Below are 20,661 nucleotides of genomic sequence, written 5' to 3'. Positions count from 1 at the left end.
CACTTTAAGAATGATTCTTTCTTCTTTTCTCTCTTTTTTCTTTTCTTTTAAAAACACATAGTATATAGCATGGGTTGTAAGTAGAGAGAATACATAATCAAACAAAGCTAAGATATCACAGTCAGGATATTACATCTGGTTCAGCCATTCATGGCTATTCTTCCAGAAATCGCCACGCCTGATCGCAAAGTAAGTTGCCACTATCTTCATAACAGTGTGATTGATGCTTCAGCCAGGTACCTTTTAATCAAAAAGTAATGTGGACTGCAGTGACACTATTCATTTTCTTGGTCATGTCTCAAGTACCTTTATATGGTATCATGTCTTCTGATTCAGCAGATCCTCTCTTTTGGATGAGAGTCATCCTTGCTTCTAATCGTGGTACATTGATGGAACTAGGTATTACACCCATTGTGACTTCAGGCATGATTATGCAACTCTTGTCTGGTGCCAATATCATTGAAGTCGACTATAGTTTGAAAGAAGACAGAGCTTTATTCAGTGGTGCACAAAAATGTAAGTGATAGTCTAAAGAAAACACATACTGATGGTTACTCTAGTGTTTGCTATGATTATTGCTTTTGGTCATGCTACCGTGTCTGTCTTGACAGGTCTTTACGGTAATCCTAGTGATATTGGTGCTGGTGTCTGCTTGATTTTGATTATTCAGCTGGTCGTAGCTTCATTGATCACTATGTTATTGGACGAATTATTACAAAAGGGCTATGGTCTTGGTTCAGGCATCAACTTGTTTATTGCTACCAATATCTGTGAAACTATCTTCTGGAAGGCTCTTTCCCCTACCACCATGGACAGTGGTCGTGGCGATGAATTCGAAGGTGCCTTGATTGCCTTGGTTCATTTACTCATGACACGTAAAGACAAGACCCGTGCTTTAAAAGAAGCCTTTTACCGTGCCAACATGCCCAACGTCATGAGTTTGTTGTCCACACTGTCTATTTTCTTGTTGGTCATTTACCTTCAAGGTTTCCGTGTTGAATTGCCTGTCAAGTCCAACCGTCTTCGTGGCCAACGTGGTTCTTATCCCATCAAGTTGTTCTATACATCCAACATGCCCATCATGCTTCAATCGACCTTGACCTCTAATATCTTCATGATCTCTCAAATGCTGTATAAGCGATTCACTGATAACTTCTTGGTGCGTTTGTTAGGTACCTGGGAAGCTTTGGACGGTACTTCTCAATTGAACGCTGTGGGTGGTATTGCTTACTACTTGTCTGCTCCTCGTAGTTTGACAGCCGCCCTTTTAGACCCTATTCATACCGTGGTCTATGTCGGTCTGATGTTGACCACTTGTGCCTTATTGAGCAAGACATGGATCGAAATCTCAGGTGCTTCTCCACGCGATGTCGCTCGTCAACTCAAGGACCAACAACTCGTGATTGCCGGATACCGCGATACTTCCATGTACAAAGAACTCAAGCGTGTGATTCCTGTTGCTGCTTCCTTTGGTGGTGCTTGTTTAGGTGCTGTGTCTGTGATTGCTGATATGGTCGGCGCCATTGGTTCTGGCACAGGTATTTTGTTGTGTGTGACCATTATTTTCCAATACTTTGAAATGTTTGCCAAGGAACAAATGGAAGGTGGTATGGGATTAGAAGCCATGATGGCTCAATAAAAAAAAAAAGCTTTTTTTTTCTTTATTATTTAATAAAAATACATGTTTGCAAAATCAAGACGGAGTGGTATTTTGGTTGTATCGCGGGCAATGATGATCATGCCAGAGATCAAAGCGAGACTGAGTGTGGTGGTGATGATGGATGAGATAGAGTGAGGGGTTTGATCAATGTTATGGCCATGCATAGGCACACGGGTTACTTTTTTTTGCTTGGTACGAAAGATCGTCTTGAGACCACCGACAAGATGGTAACAACTGGTAAGGATCAATGCTGTATGAAGACCGTAGGTCAAGGCAGGCTTGTTCTGCAATCCCCATGCCACATAACCAAAATCAATAAAGGAGGAATCGCCATAATAAGCTATGGGTAGCATACGCACAAGGTAATAATGCAGGCCGACCAAGGGGATAAGTGCGTACCCTGCGTATCGAAGACGATGAGTTTCGACACGGGATGGATCCCAATAGGTACGTATGCCCCATTTGCCAAGACCAGCAAGCACATGAACGGTAGCAGCACCTGTGACTAACACGCCTTCCAAGTGCTCGTCTTGGTAAAACGGTCTACCTAACAAAATCAAGTGGTTGGCTAATGAAGCACCACCTAGATTAGCCGCCAAGATTTGAGTGCCGTGAATCGCAGTGAAGGTCGAAAAGGCAAGAGCAGAAACGTTCTGAACTTTGGTGAGGATGCGATACGCTTGTGTCGTCTTTAAAAAGGGTCTTGGTGCAGTGCCCAATGTAGACATGAATGTAAGAATGAATAAAAAGAAGAAAAAAAAAATATCTAAGGCGTTGTCTCAAATCATGTTTTATTATTAAAAGTTGTCTAACCAATGATGAGTTTATCATCGCTAAAGCTGTATTCTATAGGTTTCAGAAAATCAGTTTCTATGCTACGCCATCGAGATCATGAAACTTACCGGGAACTTCAAGGTTGAGAGGAGCAGGACCCTTACGAATACGACCAGAGATATCATAGTGAGAACCATGGCAAGGACAATACCAACCACCGAAATCACCAGCTTCACCAATAGGCACACAACCCCTAATTTTTGAAATCAATCTCATGCCACTAGTATTGAACCAACTTACAAGTGAGTACAGACACCCAACATAACAAGCCAGCTAGGATCCTTGACTCTTTCAGAATCTTGTTGAGGATCACGCAATTCAGTAATGTTGACTTCATTAGCTTCAGCAATTTCAGCTTGAGTACGGTGACGAATAAAGACAGGCTTTCCTCTCCACTTGATAGTGACATTCTTGCCTTCAGGAATAGAGGCCATGTCCACTTCAGCCTTAGCCAAAGCCAACACATCAGCAGAAGCAGACATGTTGGCTAAAAAGTCACTGACGGTAGCTTGAGCACCAGCAGCAGACAACAAACCTGTAGTACCAATCATCATGTAAGCAAAGTTACGACTAGCTTCACCACTGGCTCTGGTCTTTTTGTATTTAGAGAAATCAGGCACATTGGTGGTGCTGTGATGACGAACTTGAGCTACTCTGATATTAGTTTGGGTGGTGACTGTGCCTTGCCTTAGTTACCTGGTTCTTCTTGCTTATGGAGACCAATGAATTGCTTCATGGCAGGAGCATAGCCACGAGCAAGACGAAGAGTAGAAGTACGAGCTAAAGAAGCCATGAGAGTGGGGAGTGAATAAGAAGAAAAGAAGGAAGGAAGGGAACAAGTATGATTGGTAAAACAATCACCCAATATTCTTAGGCGGGGGAAAGAAGTTTTTTTTTTTCGACGTCACCCCTTTTTGCCATTCTGTTTAACTTTTTTTTTTTTTTCAAGCATCTCTGTAGAAAAAGGTGTTCGTTTGTATTTCTTGGTGAGATGTGAGCGTCTTTTTTTTTAAGTGGTTCATCTTGCTTTTTAACACAATGCTCTTTCTGTCTTGGATTGTTTGTGTCTGATTTCATCCTTAAGAAACTAGTGAATAAAAAATATCTTGTTTAAAGACAAGCTATAAGTGAATATTCCTAGTACCTGAATATAGTATGGCACATTACCGTTTGTTTTGTATACATATATATATATAAAATAAAATAAAAAAAAGACTACCATGATAATTGAATAAAGGCTTTATATATACACAAGAATGTCAAACAAGTTTGTTGGATAGAGCATTCATACCACAACAAAGCTTGATTATCCTATCTTTTTTTTTTTTTGGTTTAATATTTTTTTTGTATACAACAAAAGAATTATCCCTCCTTAATTTGTTTCATTCCTCTACAGCATTGACAGCATATAGTGATATGATCCGGATAAACTATGAACCTGGATTCATTAAAAAAAGAAATTATTAATGCTTGTTCTAAACTTGTTGACTATTTTTAGTCAATACTGAATACATTTTCAGCCAACTTATATGAAAATAAACTAAGGAGCCGTGCTTTTCTTGTCTCTATCATGTTGTCTTATTGTTAAAAATCTCCCTCTTTTTTCTTTCATGATTAGACAGGTTTTGGATAAAACTATGAAGTGTTATTTGCCACTATAAATAACATGATATCATTCTAAAGAAAAAATGGCTGTCTTTTAAAATAAGAGCGAAGATCATTTTGATGCATATGTTCCCGAACTTTTTAGCCTGTGTATTACAAGCATCTAGAACATAAATAGTGGCTTCAAAGGATCTAGTTTATTCAAACGTACCTTAAAAAGTGGAGCGTATTTTATTACTACTTAACTCAATATAAATATATGCAAAACGATATATATATATATTATATATGCAAGGGCTTTTTTTTTCATAAAAAAAAGTGTTATCTATAATTAGCAAACAAAATATAGTAACTGATTTAAGCCCCATTATTCATTGGATTTTAAGTCCAGCATTAGTTACCATAAATTTAAATAATTCAATTACTTTGTTTGGGAAAGAACATTTTCATTTAAAGTTAAGTCGATCCCCTATCAACCACAGCATCTTCTCCCTTCTAAAAAAAATATTTATAGCAAAGGTTTCCTCTTTTTCCTTTTTTCTTTCTTTCTTTCTTTCTTTCATTCTGTACATCATGTTAAAGGCATTTTTGATTTCTATGGCAAGCACAGCTGTTTTGGCTGCTGTTGATATGTCTCAATTTCCAACCAAGACGGATCCCACTCACATTAGCATCCCTAATATACCACAAACCACTTCTCATGACATTGCAACCGAATGTCAATACTATCAATCCAATTTCACGATTGACAAGACGCAATGGCCTACTATCTGGGACATTGCTACCAGTAACAACATGAACACGTCTGAAGAATTCCAAAAGGTCTATAACTCGATTGACTGGTCCAAGGCTCCTTCTGCTCCTGTTCGTTCTCTTACGCCTCAAGGAGGTCTTAACTTGGTCGGCTATGATACGGCCAATGATCCTGACTGTTGGTGGTCTGCTACTCAATGTGTGAAGCCCAAGAGACAAGATATCAATCCTGATATCTATGCTTGTCCTGAACCACAAACATGGGGTCTTGTAAGTTAATTGATTCTACTCCCTAAAAAAAAAAAAGTAACTCACTCCTTAATCCATAGACTTTTGATGATGGACCTAATTGTTCTCATAATGCATTTTATGATTATCTTCAATCCAACAATCAAAGAGCTTCTATGTTTTATATTGGTTCGAATGTGCTTAACTGGCCTTATGGCGCTCTTCGTGGTCTTAAAGACGGCCACCATCTTTGTGGTCACACTTGGTCTCATAAGATGATGACAACTTTGACAAACCAAGAAGTGCTTGCTGAACTTTACTACACGGCAAAGGCTGTGAAATACGTTACTGGTGTGACTCCTTTACATTGGCGTCCTGTAAGTCAATACATAGAGTCATTTGTATGTATACTTATTTCTGTATAGGCCCTTGGTGATTTGGATGATCGTGTTCGTTGGATTGCTACTCAACTCAATATGACGGCTGTTCTTTGGAACTTGGATACAGATGACTGGGTAAGTAACAAGTGATCAATGAGGCTTATCCTAAGACGACCTCTAGGCTGCTGGTAGCAACGGCATTACTGCCGATACTGTCAACCAAAGATATCAAGACTTTATCAAGATGGGCAGCAACGGTACCTTCCAAAACTCTGGTAACATTGTCCTCTCTCACGAAATCAACAACATGACCATGGACTTCTTTGTCAACCATTACCCTGAGATTAAAAAGAACTACAAACATGTTGTGGATGTCGCCACCTGTCAAAACATTGCTCATCCTTACCTCGAGCAAAGTATCACGTACCCTAGTTTTGATGCCAGTGTGAACCAAAATGCCAGCACGGCTACTGGTTCTGGTGTGATTCCTGGTGCTTCTTCTACAGCCAAGTCAGATGCTACCACACATTATTTGAACGGTCCCCTCTTTGTGGCTGCCTTGTTTGGTTTACTTGTTGCTATTTAATAAGATTCATTATATATTTTTAACATTCGCATTATTCATAGAATAAAACATTCTCATACTTTTTTTTATGATAAAACCATAGTTGAAAAAAACACAGAAAGGATTGTTTCTAAACAGCTGTTAAAAGCAAGGAAAAGGCTTTCGAAAGACAAAAATAAGCATGCATGATGTGATTGTGTAACGCAAGTGTTACAAAAATACAAGTATTTCTATACAAAACAGTTTCATATTCAAAGCCTAGAAGAAGCGGTATCAAGTTTGCCATCAAAATTAGGGTTAGCATAAACTACATATTCAACATGTCGAATAAAACAGATGAATTAAATTAGGGGAAGAGAGAGGGGCTTTAATGAGACGAAATGCTTCCATATTACATTTCTTTGTTCATGCGATCCCTCGTCCAGATCCTATCATGATGACATATTTCTTTTGATGATGGATGACTACCATTTTTTAACACACTTTTTTCTTTAAAGCATTTGAAATAAGAATGTCAATTGTCTACTGTGATAAAAGATGTATCAAGATGCATAACAAGTGTTCTAAAAGAACGACAAGGATTTGTTTGTAATACATATTGGCTAATTTTTAGAGGTGCAGTGATATTTACATGCTTAATTTAGTGATAACTAAATAACTACAATAATCTAGCATAAGTCTGTATCACTATGTTGCTCTTAGTAGCAAGACTTTTTCTTTCATCCCGTTTCATCTACAGTTGCTCAGTCATGCATACATAGTAAAGAAAGGTTCAGAAGAGTATTATTAGTTATATAATACGAAGCTATTTGTGAGTAAACTTTATAAATAAAAATCTTTTCAGTAGTGTTTATTAGAATAAGACATAAGAGCGCACATCTAGTTATTATTCTGACTACATCCCCCTCCCCCTGAAACTGAGAGAAACAAGACAATCAAGACCGGCAAAGTTAAAATCAACAAATGCTAGCGAACCATTTAAGTATCTAAATGCTATTTGTTACGCTAAAGAATTTTAAAAGGTTTATATGCAAGCTAAATTTATATGAAACAAATACTAGAAGCAAAAAAGCCCAGGCTTGCATGAAAAAGCGGCTTGCTGTCATATCGAGACACTTGTGTTTTCGCTGACAAGGTTTCGATCAAAAGAAACATTAAACTGCTGTTTTTTTTATGAAGAACAGCTTTTCAATACGTGTCACTTTATAGATTGCTAATGATTATTTAAGATGCTTTGCGGGATATGTCTTTATATAACAGATCGACATGTCTCTCTTCTACTAAGTCAGATACAAGGACAATCTGCCATTTCTTCTGTAATAGACTCCTATCGCTTTCCCAAAATTCATATATAAAAGAATGAACAACAGTTTTCTTTCTAGTGTGTCTACAATAACATTGTAAAATCAAATCACTAAATAAACGTAATTGAATTGATTTGATAAGCATAATATATTGTTCTGATGGCTCTACTCCTGTGGGTCTTCCTGATATACCTTGTAAAGACACAAAAAGAATTTATACTTATCACTATGGCTGTATCAGTAGAGCACATAGTATGTTATACCAAGCGCCAAAGAACATAGCCTATTAGAAAAATAGGTCTTTTATAATGTAAATATGAGATAAATGAGCACAGGACATACAGATTGGCAAGTGTTGAAGATTGAAACTACCATCTTTGTTTCTCCCAAAAAAAAGTACCACTGATCAGTAAATATCATAAAACGACTTCTAGATCTAAGTGGTATACAAAGCTGTAGAGAGAAAGGAGCACTGGTAAGTTCTAACGAACATCGTTTCTCCTTTACACTGGATGTAGCTTCAATCCATATTATTTACATAAATGCATTCAAAAGTAGAAAAGAACATTATCGTTATTCTCATTTTAGATTAGAAATATGCGTGGTCTTACTTTGCTTGCAATGGCTGTCTTTGGTATTGGTTTCCCTTCCGCTTTTGCTTACTCCTGCTGAAGGTAGCTCTGCTCAAGCAGACTATGAAGGCTCTGAAGCTCTTCACAAGCGTCAATTGTCTGATATAGACTCCGATGGTTATCTAGAAGGCACAGTATATCGTCTTTTTTAAGGCTGTGTCCCTGTTCGTAAGCACTCATCTGTGCTGCTCCTTAATCTTTCCTAAAAAGAATATATTAAATTCTTCGTTCATTATTCCTTAGAGTCAGTACTCTTTATATCTTGTCTTGTTCAATGCTACAGATGGCAATGCCAACACAAGTAAAAGACACCATTCCAAAATGTCTTCAATTACTTGGCACTTGACACGATTGTTGATACCTAAGAGATATACTCCCACAAGGGGCTATAGAATCTGGAGCACTAACAAGAGTGACTAGACTAACGTACTAAAAAGTTCTTGACGAAAGGAAGATGATCTTGAATAGTTGAGCATTGACATTTGGAACTGAGTTTAAACTCTAAAGAAGAGAAGCCGTATACTTATTGTGAAGGGGGGAGGCTTTTTTTTTCTTTCTTCGACTATGATAACTCAAGAACCCTTTCTACCACTATCGTTCTCAAAAAAGGAAAATGGGTTCAACTCTGTCTTGATCGACCAGTTCCTCAAAGATGCACTCCAGATTCTAAAACACGCTGACGAAACTTTTTGTGATCAACTATCAAACGACGACATACCACACGACACTAATGAATCTGTAACTTGGCAACTCAACTTGACACCGACTATGATGACCTTAAACACCAGTATTTTGACAATATCAGGGCTTGAAAAAGTACTTGAATTGATTAGAATCAATGTCAACCCACCTCCACCGCGTTTTCAAAGAAGAAAACTCAATCCAGCCCATTCATTCGACATGGATCTGTTTAGAGCCATTATTTATCCTGTGCTTCAACTATCTCAAATCACGACTATACCTCGGTCAGATCCACTACAACTGTACAGTGCAATGCAAATGTTGCGGTATTGTGTGCAAAATTTTATTGAATGTGGGTTTGGATTCTTTTTAGATATACCTAGTGTCTTGGCCAATACAGAAATGATTGTGTCTCAGCCTGATGCTGTCAAAGAACATCGTGTAGAAGCATTGTTGATTTTGAGTATTTCAGCATTGATGATACGCCATGGTACTATTCACCGTCGAGGGGATATGACAGCAGCCAGTGCACTAATGCATCACTATCATACACAAGCACGTCAATTATTAGAGGAATTATTTGATGTGCACCATGTCTCTGTAGTACAGTCTATGTTTCTATTGTCTTTGTTTCCTCAGGGCCATATGCATCTATTTTCACCGCAACGAATACCTTCTCCCTTATTAACCATGGCTATTCGTATGGCATTGGCCATGGATCTTCATCAACTGGATACACAACATGATAAAGAATCAGACCAAAAAGAGAAACTAAGACGACTGGCATGGATGTTACTCTGTGCAGATTATTATGCAGAACACAATACAAGCGGCAAAACAGGGCTTATTGATGTAACGAATTGGCATGTTGATTTCCCACAAACCTTACCTGGAGAACAGCGCCCGAGACGAATTGAATTCTTTAGTCAGTATTGTCGTATTATCATGATTCGTAAACTTGACTTGTTCAAATCAATCCATTTGATCTCAATCAAATCACCCAAAGCATTAGCCGTAGGCTTGGATCAAAAACTATTCCAAACCTATTTAAATACCCCAGATACATTTCAGCTGACATGGCATGAACCTAATCCATCGTGGAGTAGTAAATCCGATATTGAGTCATTATTACTGCATGAACTCTATTGTCATACACATATTGTGTCTCTACTACCCTTTTTACCCAAAAGGTATTTCGAGTCCTTTATGGCAGAGCAAGAAGGATTTCGATATGCTAATCTGGAAGATATCTATCAACGTATTATTCGATTGAATGACAGTACACCTTCACCTTCACCTTCACCTTTTATACGTTCTCATCCTACCCAAATTACCTTTATTACCGAATACAACCCTTCATTGGAATTCTATTGCATTGTGCATTGTTTAGAGACACTCAACAAATATACCCTTATTTTGGAAGCATTGACTGCACAAGATGCGATTGGATGTCATCATAGCCCTGTCTACGGTGTCACACTTACACTGCATCTCTATCTCTTGATTGAACAAAGCACATCTAATCCAGATATTCGGACAGTCTGTCGAATCAATTTGATCCGAACGCGGCGGATTTTACGCCATGCTCGGTCCGTGTATGCAGATCCAGCTATTTTGTTTCTGGAGCGTGTGTTGATACAACATCAAATTCAAACGAATGAAGAAGCCTCGGCTTCACTTAGAAAAAAATCGTTTGATCTTGTACACTCTTTAAAAGCCCAATCTTCTGTATTATATCAAGACAATGAAGAAGAGTCTGAAGATGAAGAAGATGATGAATATTTTGTTAAACGTCTTAAACAAGAATAAAATAATGATTTTTAAAGTGAAGGGGGTATAACATGGTATTATGCAGAATGGCGTCTCTTTTGTTGAGGCATGGTTTGAATTTGATTGATACGAGGTGTAATGACTACATCTGTATAAGTAGGAGGAGGAACGATATGTTCGAGTATGGGGGCAGAGGGTTCAATAGGTGTATAGAATACGTTAGGATCATGATAACTAGTACTTGGTTCATGAGGATAGGGTTGTATAGCTTTCTCTGTCTTTTCATGATAATGATCAACAGAAGACAAAACATTCACTTGTTCGGATGAAGGGGATGTGGGTATAATAATCAGTTCTTCTGACTCTTCTTGTGGCTCTTTTTGGGCAGTACTTTTGGGAAGAGGTGGAGTAAACAATGTCTTGATGATTTTGTCATATTGTGCATGATGTCGATACACTTGTTGAACAAGGTGTTCAAGATGCTTTGGTATACTAGGTTTAATAAGAGGTTGAGATAGACTAGGATCAGCATACACAGTATTTAACAGAGCCACTTCATCTTGAATAGGCTGAGAAGCACAAGTCCATGTCTTGATATCCATCTTACGATATAATCGACAAATATACAGAGCACCCACTACCAATGTGACAAAGGGCAATGGAATCAGCCCATAGAGTTGATCTTTACCTTCCATTAAACTAAGGATCAAGATCATAATGATTTGAAATACAAGCAAGGACAGTATCACAATACGATACAATAAAGGCCAAGTCAAACCTCCTGTCTCTGTCTTGGTCACATAAATGTATGTCATCTTGTATTTAAAAGTGGTAGTGGCCAAACAGAAATACAACAAGCCAAAAGGAAGTACAATAGGTGATGCCACAGAAAACGCCAAAGTAGCCGTAAAAAACGAGAGGACAAGACTATAGTTTTTAGCAAAACAAAATACGGGTGGTGATTCTAGTTTCCTCTTCTTGAGCAACGCATACAACGAAGGCAATTGCAACAAATCAAACAAGGCTCCTGCTGATCGTATACAGACATAGTTAATCCAAAAGGTAGATACATCTGTCATGTTTTTGGCAATCTGCATTAAATAATCCGAGTATTTTTGAGAACTACCTAAGACCATCAAAGCAGCAATCTGACCTGCGATACCAATCATCATATTGACCAAGGTGAAAATGATCATATTGTTCACAATAAAGAACAAATAGAGTTTACCGAGAGTTTTACGCTCTACCATCGTCTCTGTCTTATAAGCTTGTTGTCGAGAAATATAGCTCATGATACGAGGCAGACCAACATGAAATACGACCATGAGACAAGGTGTAAAATACGATTGAAAGAGACCCATAGCTAATTGACAATCATCAATCTTCTTTTTGGATTGAGGAAACAAGCGAATGAAATTGATCAAGTTGGAACAGACAGCCAGTGCTGCAATAGGAATAGCCCAGATAGACACAATCGAGGAAAACAAGCCATGTCCAAACCAACGTTTGAGTTGTCGTTGATGAGGATCAATGTTCATATTTGACCAGATAATATCTTGTGGTTGAGGTACAAATTGAACACGTATAGAATTATGTTTTTGTAGTGAGCGATAGGCTGAATAAGCAGCAGATCGAGTAGGATAAATGGCCCAGCCATAATGACAGTTTTGCAATCGCATTCTGTTTCGCTTGATGAGTGCGTCTAAAGCAACGGCTTTTTCTGTATAATGATCAATTGCATCTGCTGTCAACTTCCAATTAAGACGCACAACGGGTCTTTTCGCATGTGAATCTACTCGCATGTCCGTAAGGCTAATACTGCGTGCTTCCTATTTACCTTGGCTTAATTGAGTGAGATAGTCATAGAGGTTCTTTTCCAGAGATTGAGCAATATGGTTGTATTCTTTAATAAGATCGTATAGTTTAGGGTTGTATTTTCCGACCAAAGCATGTTGACAAGGTGCAATGCTATCCACGCATTGTTTCATAGCTGCATGAGGCACAATTAAGTGCTGTTGTTTCTTTGTATTTATCTGTGATGAGATAAGAGTGTCGCATTGAACAAGCAATGTTCTTGACATAAGCTCCTGATCTGGGTCTAAAGGTGTTTTTTGACATCGTGCTATATATCTATTTCGACATTGAATCAAAGTTTCTGAAGATCGAATCATTTCAATCAGCACAATACCCGTAAATATACAAGTGGCTATGGTAGGTGACCAATACCAATGTAAATTGGCTAAATGACTTTTTTTGCCGTATTCATAATTCATGGCTGAAATAGACATGAAATTGAGTCCTGGATTAGGTGGCCAATGACCAAAACTTATGAAGGTTAACTACATAGGATATGTTGTACAAACTCACTCTGTGTTGTAAGCAGCGATGATATTGATAGGAAGAAAGACAGTCATCGAAAAACCAGTGATGACAATCACTAAACGCCGAAGTGTTCTTGTAAAATAAATAAACACAAATCCATCAAACCCAATGGTTTCTAATAATGTATTGTCTTTGATTTTAATGACAGGCTTGATCCAATCGAACCAGCCAGCGCCCAGTGGCATAGGTCGTCGATTACTACATACACGTATGAGATACTAGTATGACTTATTAGTCATGCTTACTCGGTCTTTGAGAGTGCTGTTTTAGGTGAATAAATAATAGGAAATCTCGGTCTTAGACAGCTAAAAAAGGAGATAGCAGTAATAATAAATCCCAAAGTGATGCCTATTTGGATCAACATGAATTTCAAGTCAATCTCGTCCTCCAAGTCCTGCTGTTCTTGAAACAAGCTATCAATGTCATTCATATAATTTAGGATGAAAAAGAAAAAGAAAAGAACGAAAAAAAAAATGGAAATGTTGGAAACCAGTCATATGTAATCAGTGTTACACGCAAATAAAGGCCTGCGGCTAGATCAAAGATTGGTAGGTAAAAATTAGCCTGAACGAAAGAATTCTTTTATAGATTTTGAATAACAATGGATATATAAAACACATTCTATAAGCTGCGAATCTATTCTATTCTGCTCTAATGAATGCGACGATGATCATTGTTAGGCTATTTTTTCGTTGTACAACATGCTTCTGTGATGTGATTTCCCGAAAAAAAAAACCATTTGTTTCACCAAAACCTATCTTTTCAACAAGTACAATTGTTGCTTTGGATGATTAAACAACATGGTTTTTTGCTTGACTACAAGACTCAGATAAACCTAAATTTACATGGATAATCCTTTTTGAGCTTGATAGGTAACGTATTTGCATTGCTTCCTTATCAGATTTATCATAAAATCGCTTGTTGCGCATCGATTTATGACGGAAAAGCCAGCTTTACGTTCAAGTTTGCTAGATTAATTTTCATAAACCTACTTGTAGATACTTGTAGATACTTGTTGGTTTTTGCATTTACAAACCAAAAAAAAAAAAAAAAATGTGCCAAAGAACGAACAAAAGATGCGATTTATTACTTCAAAACGAACAAACAAGAAAACAAATAAATGTTAGTACAGAATGCCTCTCTCAAAACGCACAGAGAAATAAATAAAGCGGATAAGCAAAACCAAAAACAGATAATATACATATGAATTCTAATGGACATAATAGTCAAAGCAGAGACATTAGCCAAACAAATGATCTGAAAGACGTGTATGAACAGCACAGAAACGATCTAGATTAGGCTTATAGATGATGTTTAGGGGAGGGGCCTTTTTTTTCTAGACCATATCTTACTGATTTCATTAGATCATGCAAATGACATTTTGTCTTTTGAGTTGAATGTAAAAAAAGGAGTCTATAAAGTTGGATTTATAACCTATAGGGTAGTTTATGCTATGTTTAATGTGTGCGTTAAAGACTGCCTTCATATATCACACATCATGCAATTTTATAATGCTTTGACATTTTTTCATAAGCAAACATTCCTTTCTTTGATTTAGGTAGAGCAGGTGAGCCTTCCATAGGATGATTTATTCAAAGAACCAATTCGATAGTATTATGCTTACTTGGGTAATAAAGATACTAGGCAATTAAATGCCTTGACAATGAAAAAAGACAACAATCAATGCAAAGCTTGTTCTTTTTCTTGAGCATATGAAGGTGATATGGAGCTTATTTATACGCGCATAAATGCAATAAGAGTCTTCAAACCATGTTTACTAACACCCATGATACCTTTGGAGTTGATTTGCACTAAAAAAAGCGACTTGTAAAAAATGGCTAAAAATCGCTCTAATCTAAAGGGTACTACTCATGGAAATACTCAAGTTGACAACTTTTTGATTTTCTTTTTGTCATAATTACTCTTTCACAAATCTGGCTTGCTCATATGAGATTTATCTTTGACAAGACCCCCACTGTACCCACGGCCATATTAGCAAGCATCCGATTCAATATTCGTCAGACTATTGAAGAGGATCAATGCCATTCAATCATGTAACTTTTTTTTTTCTATCTATCTATTTTATTTTAGTTTGTTTTATTTTGTCTAGTATATTTCGTTTTATTTTATTAACTTTCATTTTAATTGCACCCGCCTCTTCACTTTGACTATTACTCTTAGTGTACGCGGCTCAATCAATAAACACATTTTAAAAAAAGATCTTCTTTTTGACGCTACAAGACAAAAAATAGAGGTGTCGACAAACTTAAATACTCAAAATGTGCGTCAAAGGCGTTAGTTTTTGTCAAATGTGCTTGTTTGCTAACTGTACTATGGAAACGATGAGATATGAACAAAAAACCTTGTAAACGTCTTTGTCATTTGCTCAATATTTTAGCAGCAAAGTTGCTGTGTTGCTTAGATCAGTAGACTCAGAAAGCAGAAATCTCCAACATTCAACACTTCACCAAAGCCCAATAACAGCCTCTTTATGCAGTTACAAGCAAACGCTTGATTTTTGATGCTGCTGGATACAGAATTGAGGTTGCCCTCTAGTTTCGATCTTCAACACATGCCAATCTGTATGTCCTGTGCTCATTTATCTTATATTTACATTATAAAAGACCTACTTCTCTAATAGGCTATGTTCTTTGGCGCTTGGTATAACATACTATGTGCTCTACTGATACAGCCATAGTGATAAGTATAAATTCTTTTTGTGTCTTTACAAGGTATATCAGGAAGACCCACAGGAGTAGAGCCATCAGAACAATACATTGCATTATTCTCCATTTTCAGCATAGCATCACCACATTCCTTAAAGTGATGCTGGTATTGTCGACGCTCGAGAAGGACTTCAGAACCTTTGTGGCTCACTTGAACATGGCTTTCTTCAGCAGGAGCAGCAGCAGCAGAAAAGAGACCAATACCAAAGACAGTCATTGCAAACAAAGTAAGACCGCGCATACTTTTGTTTCAAATTGGGAATACTTTTTTATTTTTATTTTTGGAACGTCTTTATGTATCCATGAAACAAATGCAGAAAACTTAAAATTGAATGCAGTGTAAAAAAAAAGAGCTCCCATCAATACATGCATTCCCTTTTTTGCGGCGCTGCATAACGCTTAGGGCTGCAAATCGTTTCGTCATATGTGCATGCATAGAGATTGGCAATTAGCATGTTTCTCCAACAAAAAAAAAATTTGGAACGAAAAGAAATGTAACGTACTTAGGATAGCAATATGCTTAGGTCTATCCAAAAGTTTGTTTCTACAGAACTCCTGTGGAAATGGAGACAAGCAGCAAACATAGAGTATTCTTTTAGAAAAGAGTTGATAAAAAAAGGATGTCCTTAATGTATTCTAAGTATGGAAAGAAATACATGTTTTGCATGAAGAAATATGCTCTTTCTGATCCACAAAAAATTGCAATCCGTTTTTTACTTTCGAGCAGAGTATTTAGACAAAGCTTCTCATAACTTGACATGAAAGCATGCGAAAATTGGCACTTTCCTTGAGGTTTTTATGTAAATTGTAGGTTCGTATGCTTACCTTTTTCTACAAGTAAAATCTGCATGCAAACACTTTATGAGTGCTCAGCTTGATAAAGAATATCTAGTAGCATGGCTGGTTTATCATAGCTAGACTTTGAGCTATAGTTGCCCTGTATCTCTTAATCTCAAGAGAAAAAATCGATTATTGTGGCTAAATGTACACTTTCTCCAAATTGAATCAATAATGCCAAAGAATACTCATTGTTTTTTTTGAAGTACTACTTGGCTGCCATATGGCCAACAACACGTTTCTGATCTTTTTTTTATTGCGGTTGTTATTAACAGTATATTGTTCAGTAGCGTTGGATGAAAAGGAGAAAAAAGCCTTTTTTTTTTTCTGATAACAATACAGGCTTGAAGAATTTTTCCAAATGGCTACAGTTTCTTTTACTCATTTTTAAATGAAGCGTACGCTCCAGGGTTGAGATTCACAAGACAATGGTAAGTGTTCAATAAAGTTATTGAGGCGTCTTCCAAACGTTTTTCATACGATAGAAAAATGTTTTCATGTAACATGCTAAGGTAAATCTCTTTTCTTATCACTGTAAGCAGTTGACATTCTCTATGCTTATGTTTAAACTTTTCACTTTTTGATGCCATAATAGTTTATGATTTTTTAGCATTCAGGGACGCCAAAAGATCATATGACAAGGACAAGACAAGGGCAAGAGGAGGAAGTGTTTGTTTTTCCATTTTATATCTATATCAAATATATCAAACACCCTTAATTTCTGCACCTTATTAAACGAGAACAGATAAAGATAGAGCGATAAAATATTCCAAATAAGGTATCAACATAGTTTTCTACCTTAAGAGTATTTGCCAGAGTGATCTGGCGCAGGTCAAGGAAGACGAGTTCCTCTATTGCTTTATAATAAGGATCATGTAAACATCTATGTCATTCAAAAATCAAGAAAAAACAGACGATTAGCTACTCAGAATAAAGGACTTTATACAAACACTAGAAAGTAGTAAAGTTTATTCATGGTTATAGAATTCTACAATAGAGTTGCATACTCCTTACATAATTAGATACAACTCTTGATACCTGTTTCGGTTTAGTTTGGCTTTCGAGTAAAAGTCAGGACAAACATATATTTTTTGGTTGGTTACTGTAAACTGCCAAAAAAAAAGGGGGGAGAGGATATCACTAAGAAGCTTTTCATGCATCTGTTTTCTCTTGTTTCGTATCCCTCAAAGCTTTTCATCAACAATGTATAGTTTTGAGCTTGCCAAGCCTGTTATACCAATTGAACGGCTAAAATGATAATGCATACATGTTCTTTACCTGATAATTTAATCCAAGTTAAATGGACAAGACACACACACACACATGTTTATTCATGCCATGTTGCTTTTATTTAAAGTATGCAATTCATATATCAATCATCATCCGTTTGAAAAGTACGCTTGTGATAGACGACGCGGCAAACTCCATTTGGATCTCTCATTTCCCCAGGAGGACAAGGCAATTCTGGTACAGATATAACGGCAGGAGAACGCTTGGCGTAGACTGGACGGCAACGTCCATAAGCATCACTTTGGTACCCATAAGGACATGATCGGTTAGGCGCATTTATAATGGCAGGAGAACGCTTTTCCATAGCTTCAGCTGGAATAACAGTAGCACTTGAGAGACTCATACCAAAGAGAACCATTGTAATCAAAGTAAGGCCGCGCATCATTATATTGTTTTGTTTTTTGATAAGAGAGAAAAAAAAACGAGTCTTTTTATATTGACTTTTTGTTTGTTATTTCTTATGCATTAATGAAAATCCAAACAAACAGATTCAGCAGGTTCTAACAAAGAACCAAGAAAGTCTATTTTGTATGCCTTAATGAAAAATAAGGTTCTCAGTTCACAGTTGTGTTTATCAACCTGGATAGGTTATCTATGTCTCTTTTAAAATGTCAATTGAGTTTAAACACATTGCTTACTCCTGAATATTTCTTTAGGGGAGAAACAATTGGCTGTAAGGAATAAGAGGAAGATCATATTGTGTCACACTCAATGCCTTCATTTTTTTTTTTTTTTTGTAATTATGAACCCATCCCAAAGACCACGTAAACGAGATCAACTCTTGTCATTTGTACAGTCAAAAACAAACACACTTCGACAAGAAATGAATCGTTATTATGAAAACAACGGATCATCGCGTTCACTTTCCTCCACATCACTTCCTCAAGTACAACGATCAGAGACACAAGAATTCGATGCTATTTTACAAGATGACACACCCGAAGTAGTTCAACCTCAATGCATGTTGTTTCCTACGTATGCATGTCGAGTAGAACCCAAAGGATCACATTACAGAGTCATATTAGCGGGATGGGCATTCACCAAACCCACTTCCAATCGACTGAATCGATGGCTATTAGGTAGGTGTCTTTAAACGCATCAGTTTGAATATTCACTCCACATGATAGCTGCAGGAAGAACGTATGGAAGAGTCACAAGAAATTCAGCTGAAGATGATCATTTCTCGGCCTTATTGAACCAGTTTCGATCACAAACGATGCGTATGACAGACATTCGATTACAGCTGCCTGATATCATTGCAGACTCAATTTTACATCGTCAACATCATTTATCCCTCAACCAACAAGAGAAAATAAGAGACATGGCTGCTGCTGTTGTAAATACAGGCAACACAGGTCGATTCTATCAGGAAATCCAGCTTGATCTGGCACATCAGACACCATCCATCTTGACTGTCGAAGCTTGTTTTGCTGATCATGGTAAATAAATGATGCCAGCCATGACTTATCTAACTCTATAGCATCTACTTTTTCTGGTTTCATTGATATCATTGATCCTTATGGGATTTCGATTATTTCTGATATTGACGATACTATCAAAATCACTGATATTCTGGATGGCAAAGACGCCATTTTACAAAACACTTTTTTCCGTACAGCAAGACAAGTGCCTCATATGAATGAAGTCTACCAGGCATGGGCTGCAGAAGGTGCTCATGTACATTATGTATCCAATTCACCATGGCAAGTCTACCCTGCCTTGGCTGAGTTCATCAATCAACACGCATTTCCTCAGGGAAGTATGCACTTGCGAGCCGTGAGTACAGGGGAATTGATCCGTGGTAAACCCGGCAAACACAAATTACAAGTGATCCCTCGTATCCTGCGTGATTTCCCTCATCGCAAGTTTATCTTGGTGGGTGATTCAGGTGAAATAGACCCTGAAATGTAAGCCAGCCATATACATGATACTTAAAAGACTAACATGGCTTAGTTATCAACACATCTATCATGAATTCCCGGACCAGATCATCAAGATCTTTATCCATGATGTCACTTCAGAACGTGCCATGCATGCAGACCAAACATCCCGCAACACAGACTCGTATTATGCCAGTCTACGTAAATTTCTGTCTCGAGAATCCTTGCTTCGTAAAGAACCCTCAAATTCTCAACTAGCCATGGACGCCATGGCTCAGACTGAAGTGCCTGAAGAGCAAGCCAATGTGTCTGATCCAGCCGTGCCTTTGTTGACTAAACTTGAACAGTTTGAGGCACGCATGAAGCGTGTTTCAGAAGGGATGCGGGAAGGCGTCTTTACGGTCTTTACATTAGCGACTCAACTCATGTTGGATCCAGTGGTAGCAGAAGAGTTTTTAATGAATCATGTTACAGAATAGTTTAAGTCGAAAGGCATCTACACCATTGAGATAGTATCTGTAAAGTCGTTTGTCTTTGATGAAGCCTAGTTTTTGATAGAGACCTAGTGCACCTAGATTGGTATATTCTGTTTCTAATACAACCTGTATAGATATCAAATAAGCACACACACACACATATATATGTATATATAATAAAGTCTTTTAAGAAAAAAAAAGGGGGTTTGCTTGCCTCGTCTGCATGCATTGTCTTCATGGCCTCTAATGCCTTTTTCACCAAGTTGGAACCAATCGATAATTTACGGTATTCTTTTGCTACTGCCAACATAGCAATATAGCCACGTAATCTATCTTTATGTCTATCTAATTTACATATAATCACACCGACATATCTATCTTGATGCATAGCCTAAACGCAAATGAACATCAGAGATGCATCTCGACACTTACAAGAAAACATAGATTAGGCCAGTTATGAATAAAATAACGATAGGTATAGACTGAATAAGGTTCTGAAAGATCGTTTTCAATCAAGTGAATAATATCAGGTAATTGCGATTCCGATTGGTATTGTTGAAACGTAATGTCTTGATTCATACTCATAAAGAAAAAGTAAAAATATACATATATATATAAAGAATGTCACATTTAAATACTAGGCATTTTTCCTTTTTTT

General features: G+C 37.2%; 12 protein-coding genes across 12 annotated transcripts; 6 read left to right on the top strand and 6 right to left on the bottom strand.

Annotated features, from left to right (window-relative positions):
- Nucleotides 1-22: 22 nt before the first annotated feature.
- Nucleotides 23-1,680, top strand: B0P05DRAFT_555741 (SecY subunit domain-containing protein). The gene is made up of 4 exons (XM_051579832.1): nt 23-76; nt 122-189; nt 237-516; nt 561-1,680. The coding sequence occupies exons 1-4, from the start codon at nt 70-72 to the stop codon at nt 1,637-1,639; spliced, it is 1,434 nt and encodes a 477-aa protein (XP_051431611.1). The 5' UTR covers nt 23-69; the 3' UTR covers nt 1,640-1,680.
- On the bottom strand, nt 1,669-2,421 carry B0P05DRAFT_515894 (uncharacterized protein; the record flags this gene model as incomplete). Its single annotated transcript, XM_051575692.1, has 1 exon — nt 1,669-2,421. Exon 1 carries the CDS (start codon nt 2,386-2,388, stop codon nt 1,669-1,671), a length of 720 nt encoding a protein of 239 aa, XP_051431610.1. The 5' UTR covers nt 2,389-2,421.
- Nucleotides 2,422-2,468: 47 nt separating this feature from the next.
- On the bottom strand, nt 2,469-3,287 carry B0P05DRAFT_581111 (cytochrome b-c1 complex subunit Rieske; the record flags this gene model as incomplete). Its single annotated transcript, XM_051582073.1, has 4 exons — nt 2,469-2,506; nt 2,563-2,687; nt 2,735-3,170; nt 3,191-3,287. 4 exons carry the CDS (start codon nt 3,285-3,287, stop codon nt 2,469-2,471), a joined length of 696 nt encoding a protein of 231 aa, XP_051431609.1.
- Nucleotides 3,288-4,320: 1,033 nt separating this feature from the next.
- Nucleotides 4,321-6,124, top strand: B0P05DRAFT_515889 (uncharacterized protein). The gene is made up of 4 exons (XM_051575691.1): nt 4,321-5,122; nt 5,182-5,457; nt 5,506-5,595; nt 5,642-6,124. The coding sequence occupies exons 1-4, from the start codon at nt 4,673-4,675 to the stop codon at nt 6,044-6,046; spliced, it is 1,221 nt and encodes a 406-aa protein (XP_051431608.1). The 5' UTR covers nt 4,321-4,672; the 3' UTR covers nt 6,047-6,124.
- Nucleotides 6,125-7,926: 1,802 nt separating this feature from the next.
- B0P05DRAFT_590331 (uncharacterized protein) lies at nt 7,927-8,381 on the top strand (the record flags this gene model as incomplete). The annotated part of the gene is made up of 3 exons (XM_051582803.1): nt 7,927-7,963; nt 8,004-8,095; nt 8,205-8,381. 3 exons carry the CDS (start codon nt 7,927-7,929, stop codon nt 8,379-8,381), a joined length of 306 nt encoding a protein of 101 aa, XP_051431607.1.
- Nucleotides 8,382-8,525: 144 nt separating this feature from the next.
- On the top strand, nt 8,526-10,451 carry B0P05DRAFT_590330 (uncharacterized protein; the record flags this gene model as incomplete). Its single annotated transcript, XM_051582802.1, has 1 exon — nt 8,526-10,451. The coding sequence occupies one exon, from the start codon at nt 8,526-8,528 to the stop codon at nt 10,449-10,451; it is 1,926 nt and encodes a 641-aa protein (XP_051431606.1).
- Nucleotides 10,452-10,489: 38 nt separating this feature from the next.
- Nucleotides 10,490-13,224, bottom strand: B0P05DRAFT_574322 (uncharacterized protein; the record flags this gene model as incomplete). The annotated part of the gene is made up of 4 exons (XM_051581554.1): nt 10,490-12,204; nt 12,250-12,737; nt 12,780-12,992; nt 13,040-13,224. The coding sequence occupies 4 exons, from the start codon at nt 13,222-13,224 to the stop codon at nt 10,490-10,492; spliced, it is 2,601 nt and encodes an 866-aa protein (XP_051431605.1).
- Nucleotides 13,225-15,428: 2,204 nt separating this feature from the next.
- B0P05DRAFT_590328 (uncharacterized protein) lies at nt 15,429-15,737 on the bottom strand (the record flags this gene model as incomplete). Its single annotated transcript, XM_051582801.1, has 1 exon — nt 15,429-15,737. One exon carries the CDS (start codon nt 15,735-15,737, stop codon nt 15,429-15,431), a length of 309 nt encoding a protein of 102 aa, XP_051431604.1.
- Nucleotides 15,738-17,545: 1,808 nt separating this feature from the next.
- On the bottom strand, nt 17,546-18,071 carry B0P05DRAFT_555716 (uncharacterized protein). Its single transcript, XM_051579831.1, has one exon. It carries the CDS (start codon nt 18,030-18,032, stop codon nt 17,730-17,732), a length of 303 nt encoding a protein of 100 aa, XP_051431603.1. The 5' UTR covers nt 18,033-18,071; the 3' UTR covers nt 17,546-17,729.
- A 291-nt stretch (nt 18,072-18,362) lies between these two features.
- Nucleotides 18,363-19,149, top strand: B0P05DRAFT_555715 (uncharacterized protein; the record flags this gene model as incomplete). Its single annotated transcript, XM_051579830.1, has 2 exons — nt 18,363-18,726; nt 18,775-19,149. Coding segments are annotated over exons 1-2 (653 nt in total), but the record flags the coding sequence as incomplete, so codon positions are not given.
- Nucleotides 19,150-19,408: 259 nt separating this feature from the next.
- Nucleotides 19,409-20,006, top strand: B0P05DRAFT_476853 (uncharacterized protein; the record flags this gene model as incomplete). The annotated part of the gene is made up of 2 exons (XM_051574933.1): nt 19,409-19,554; nt 19,601-20,006. 2 exons carry the CDS (start codon nt 19,409-19,411, stop codon nt 20,004-20,006), a joined length of 552 nt encoding a protein of 183 aa, XP_051431601.1.
- Nucleotides 19,771-20,660, bottom strand: B0P05DRAFT_239059 (acyl-CoA N-acyltransferase). Its single transcript, XM_051573306.1, has 3 exons — nt 20,436-20,660; nt 20,218-20,394; nt 19,771-20,129 (listed from the first exon to the last, which is right to left on the bottom strand). The coding sequence occupies exons 1-3, from the start codon at nt 20,586-20,588 to the stop codon at nt 19,983-19,985; spliced, it is 477 nt and encodes a 158-aa protein (XP_051431600.1). The 5' UTR covers nt 20,589-20,660; the 3' UTR covers nt 19,771-19,982.
- Nucleotide 20,661: the final 1 nt, after the last annotated feature.

This window comes from Gilbertella persicaria (assembly GCF_025201335.1).
Source record: "Gilbertella persicaria strain CBS 190.32 chromosome Unknown B0P05scaffold_43, whole genome shotgun sequence".
In the NCBI taxonomy this organism is placed as follows: Eukaryota; Fungi; Mucoromycota; class Mucoromycetes; order Mucorales; family Choanephoraceae; genus Gilbertella; species Gilbertella persicaria.
This window is presented reverse-complemented; position numbering and strand designations above follow the sequence as displayed.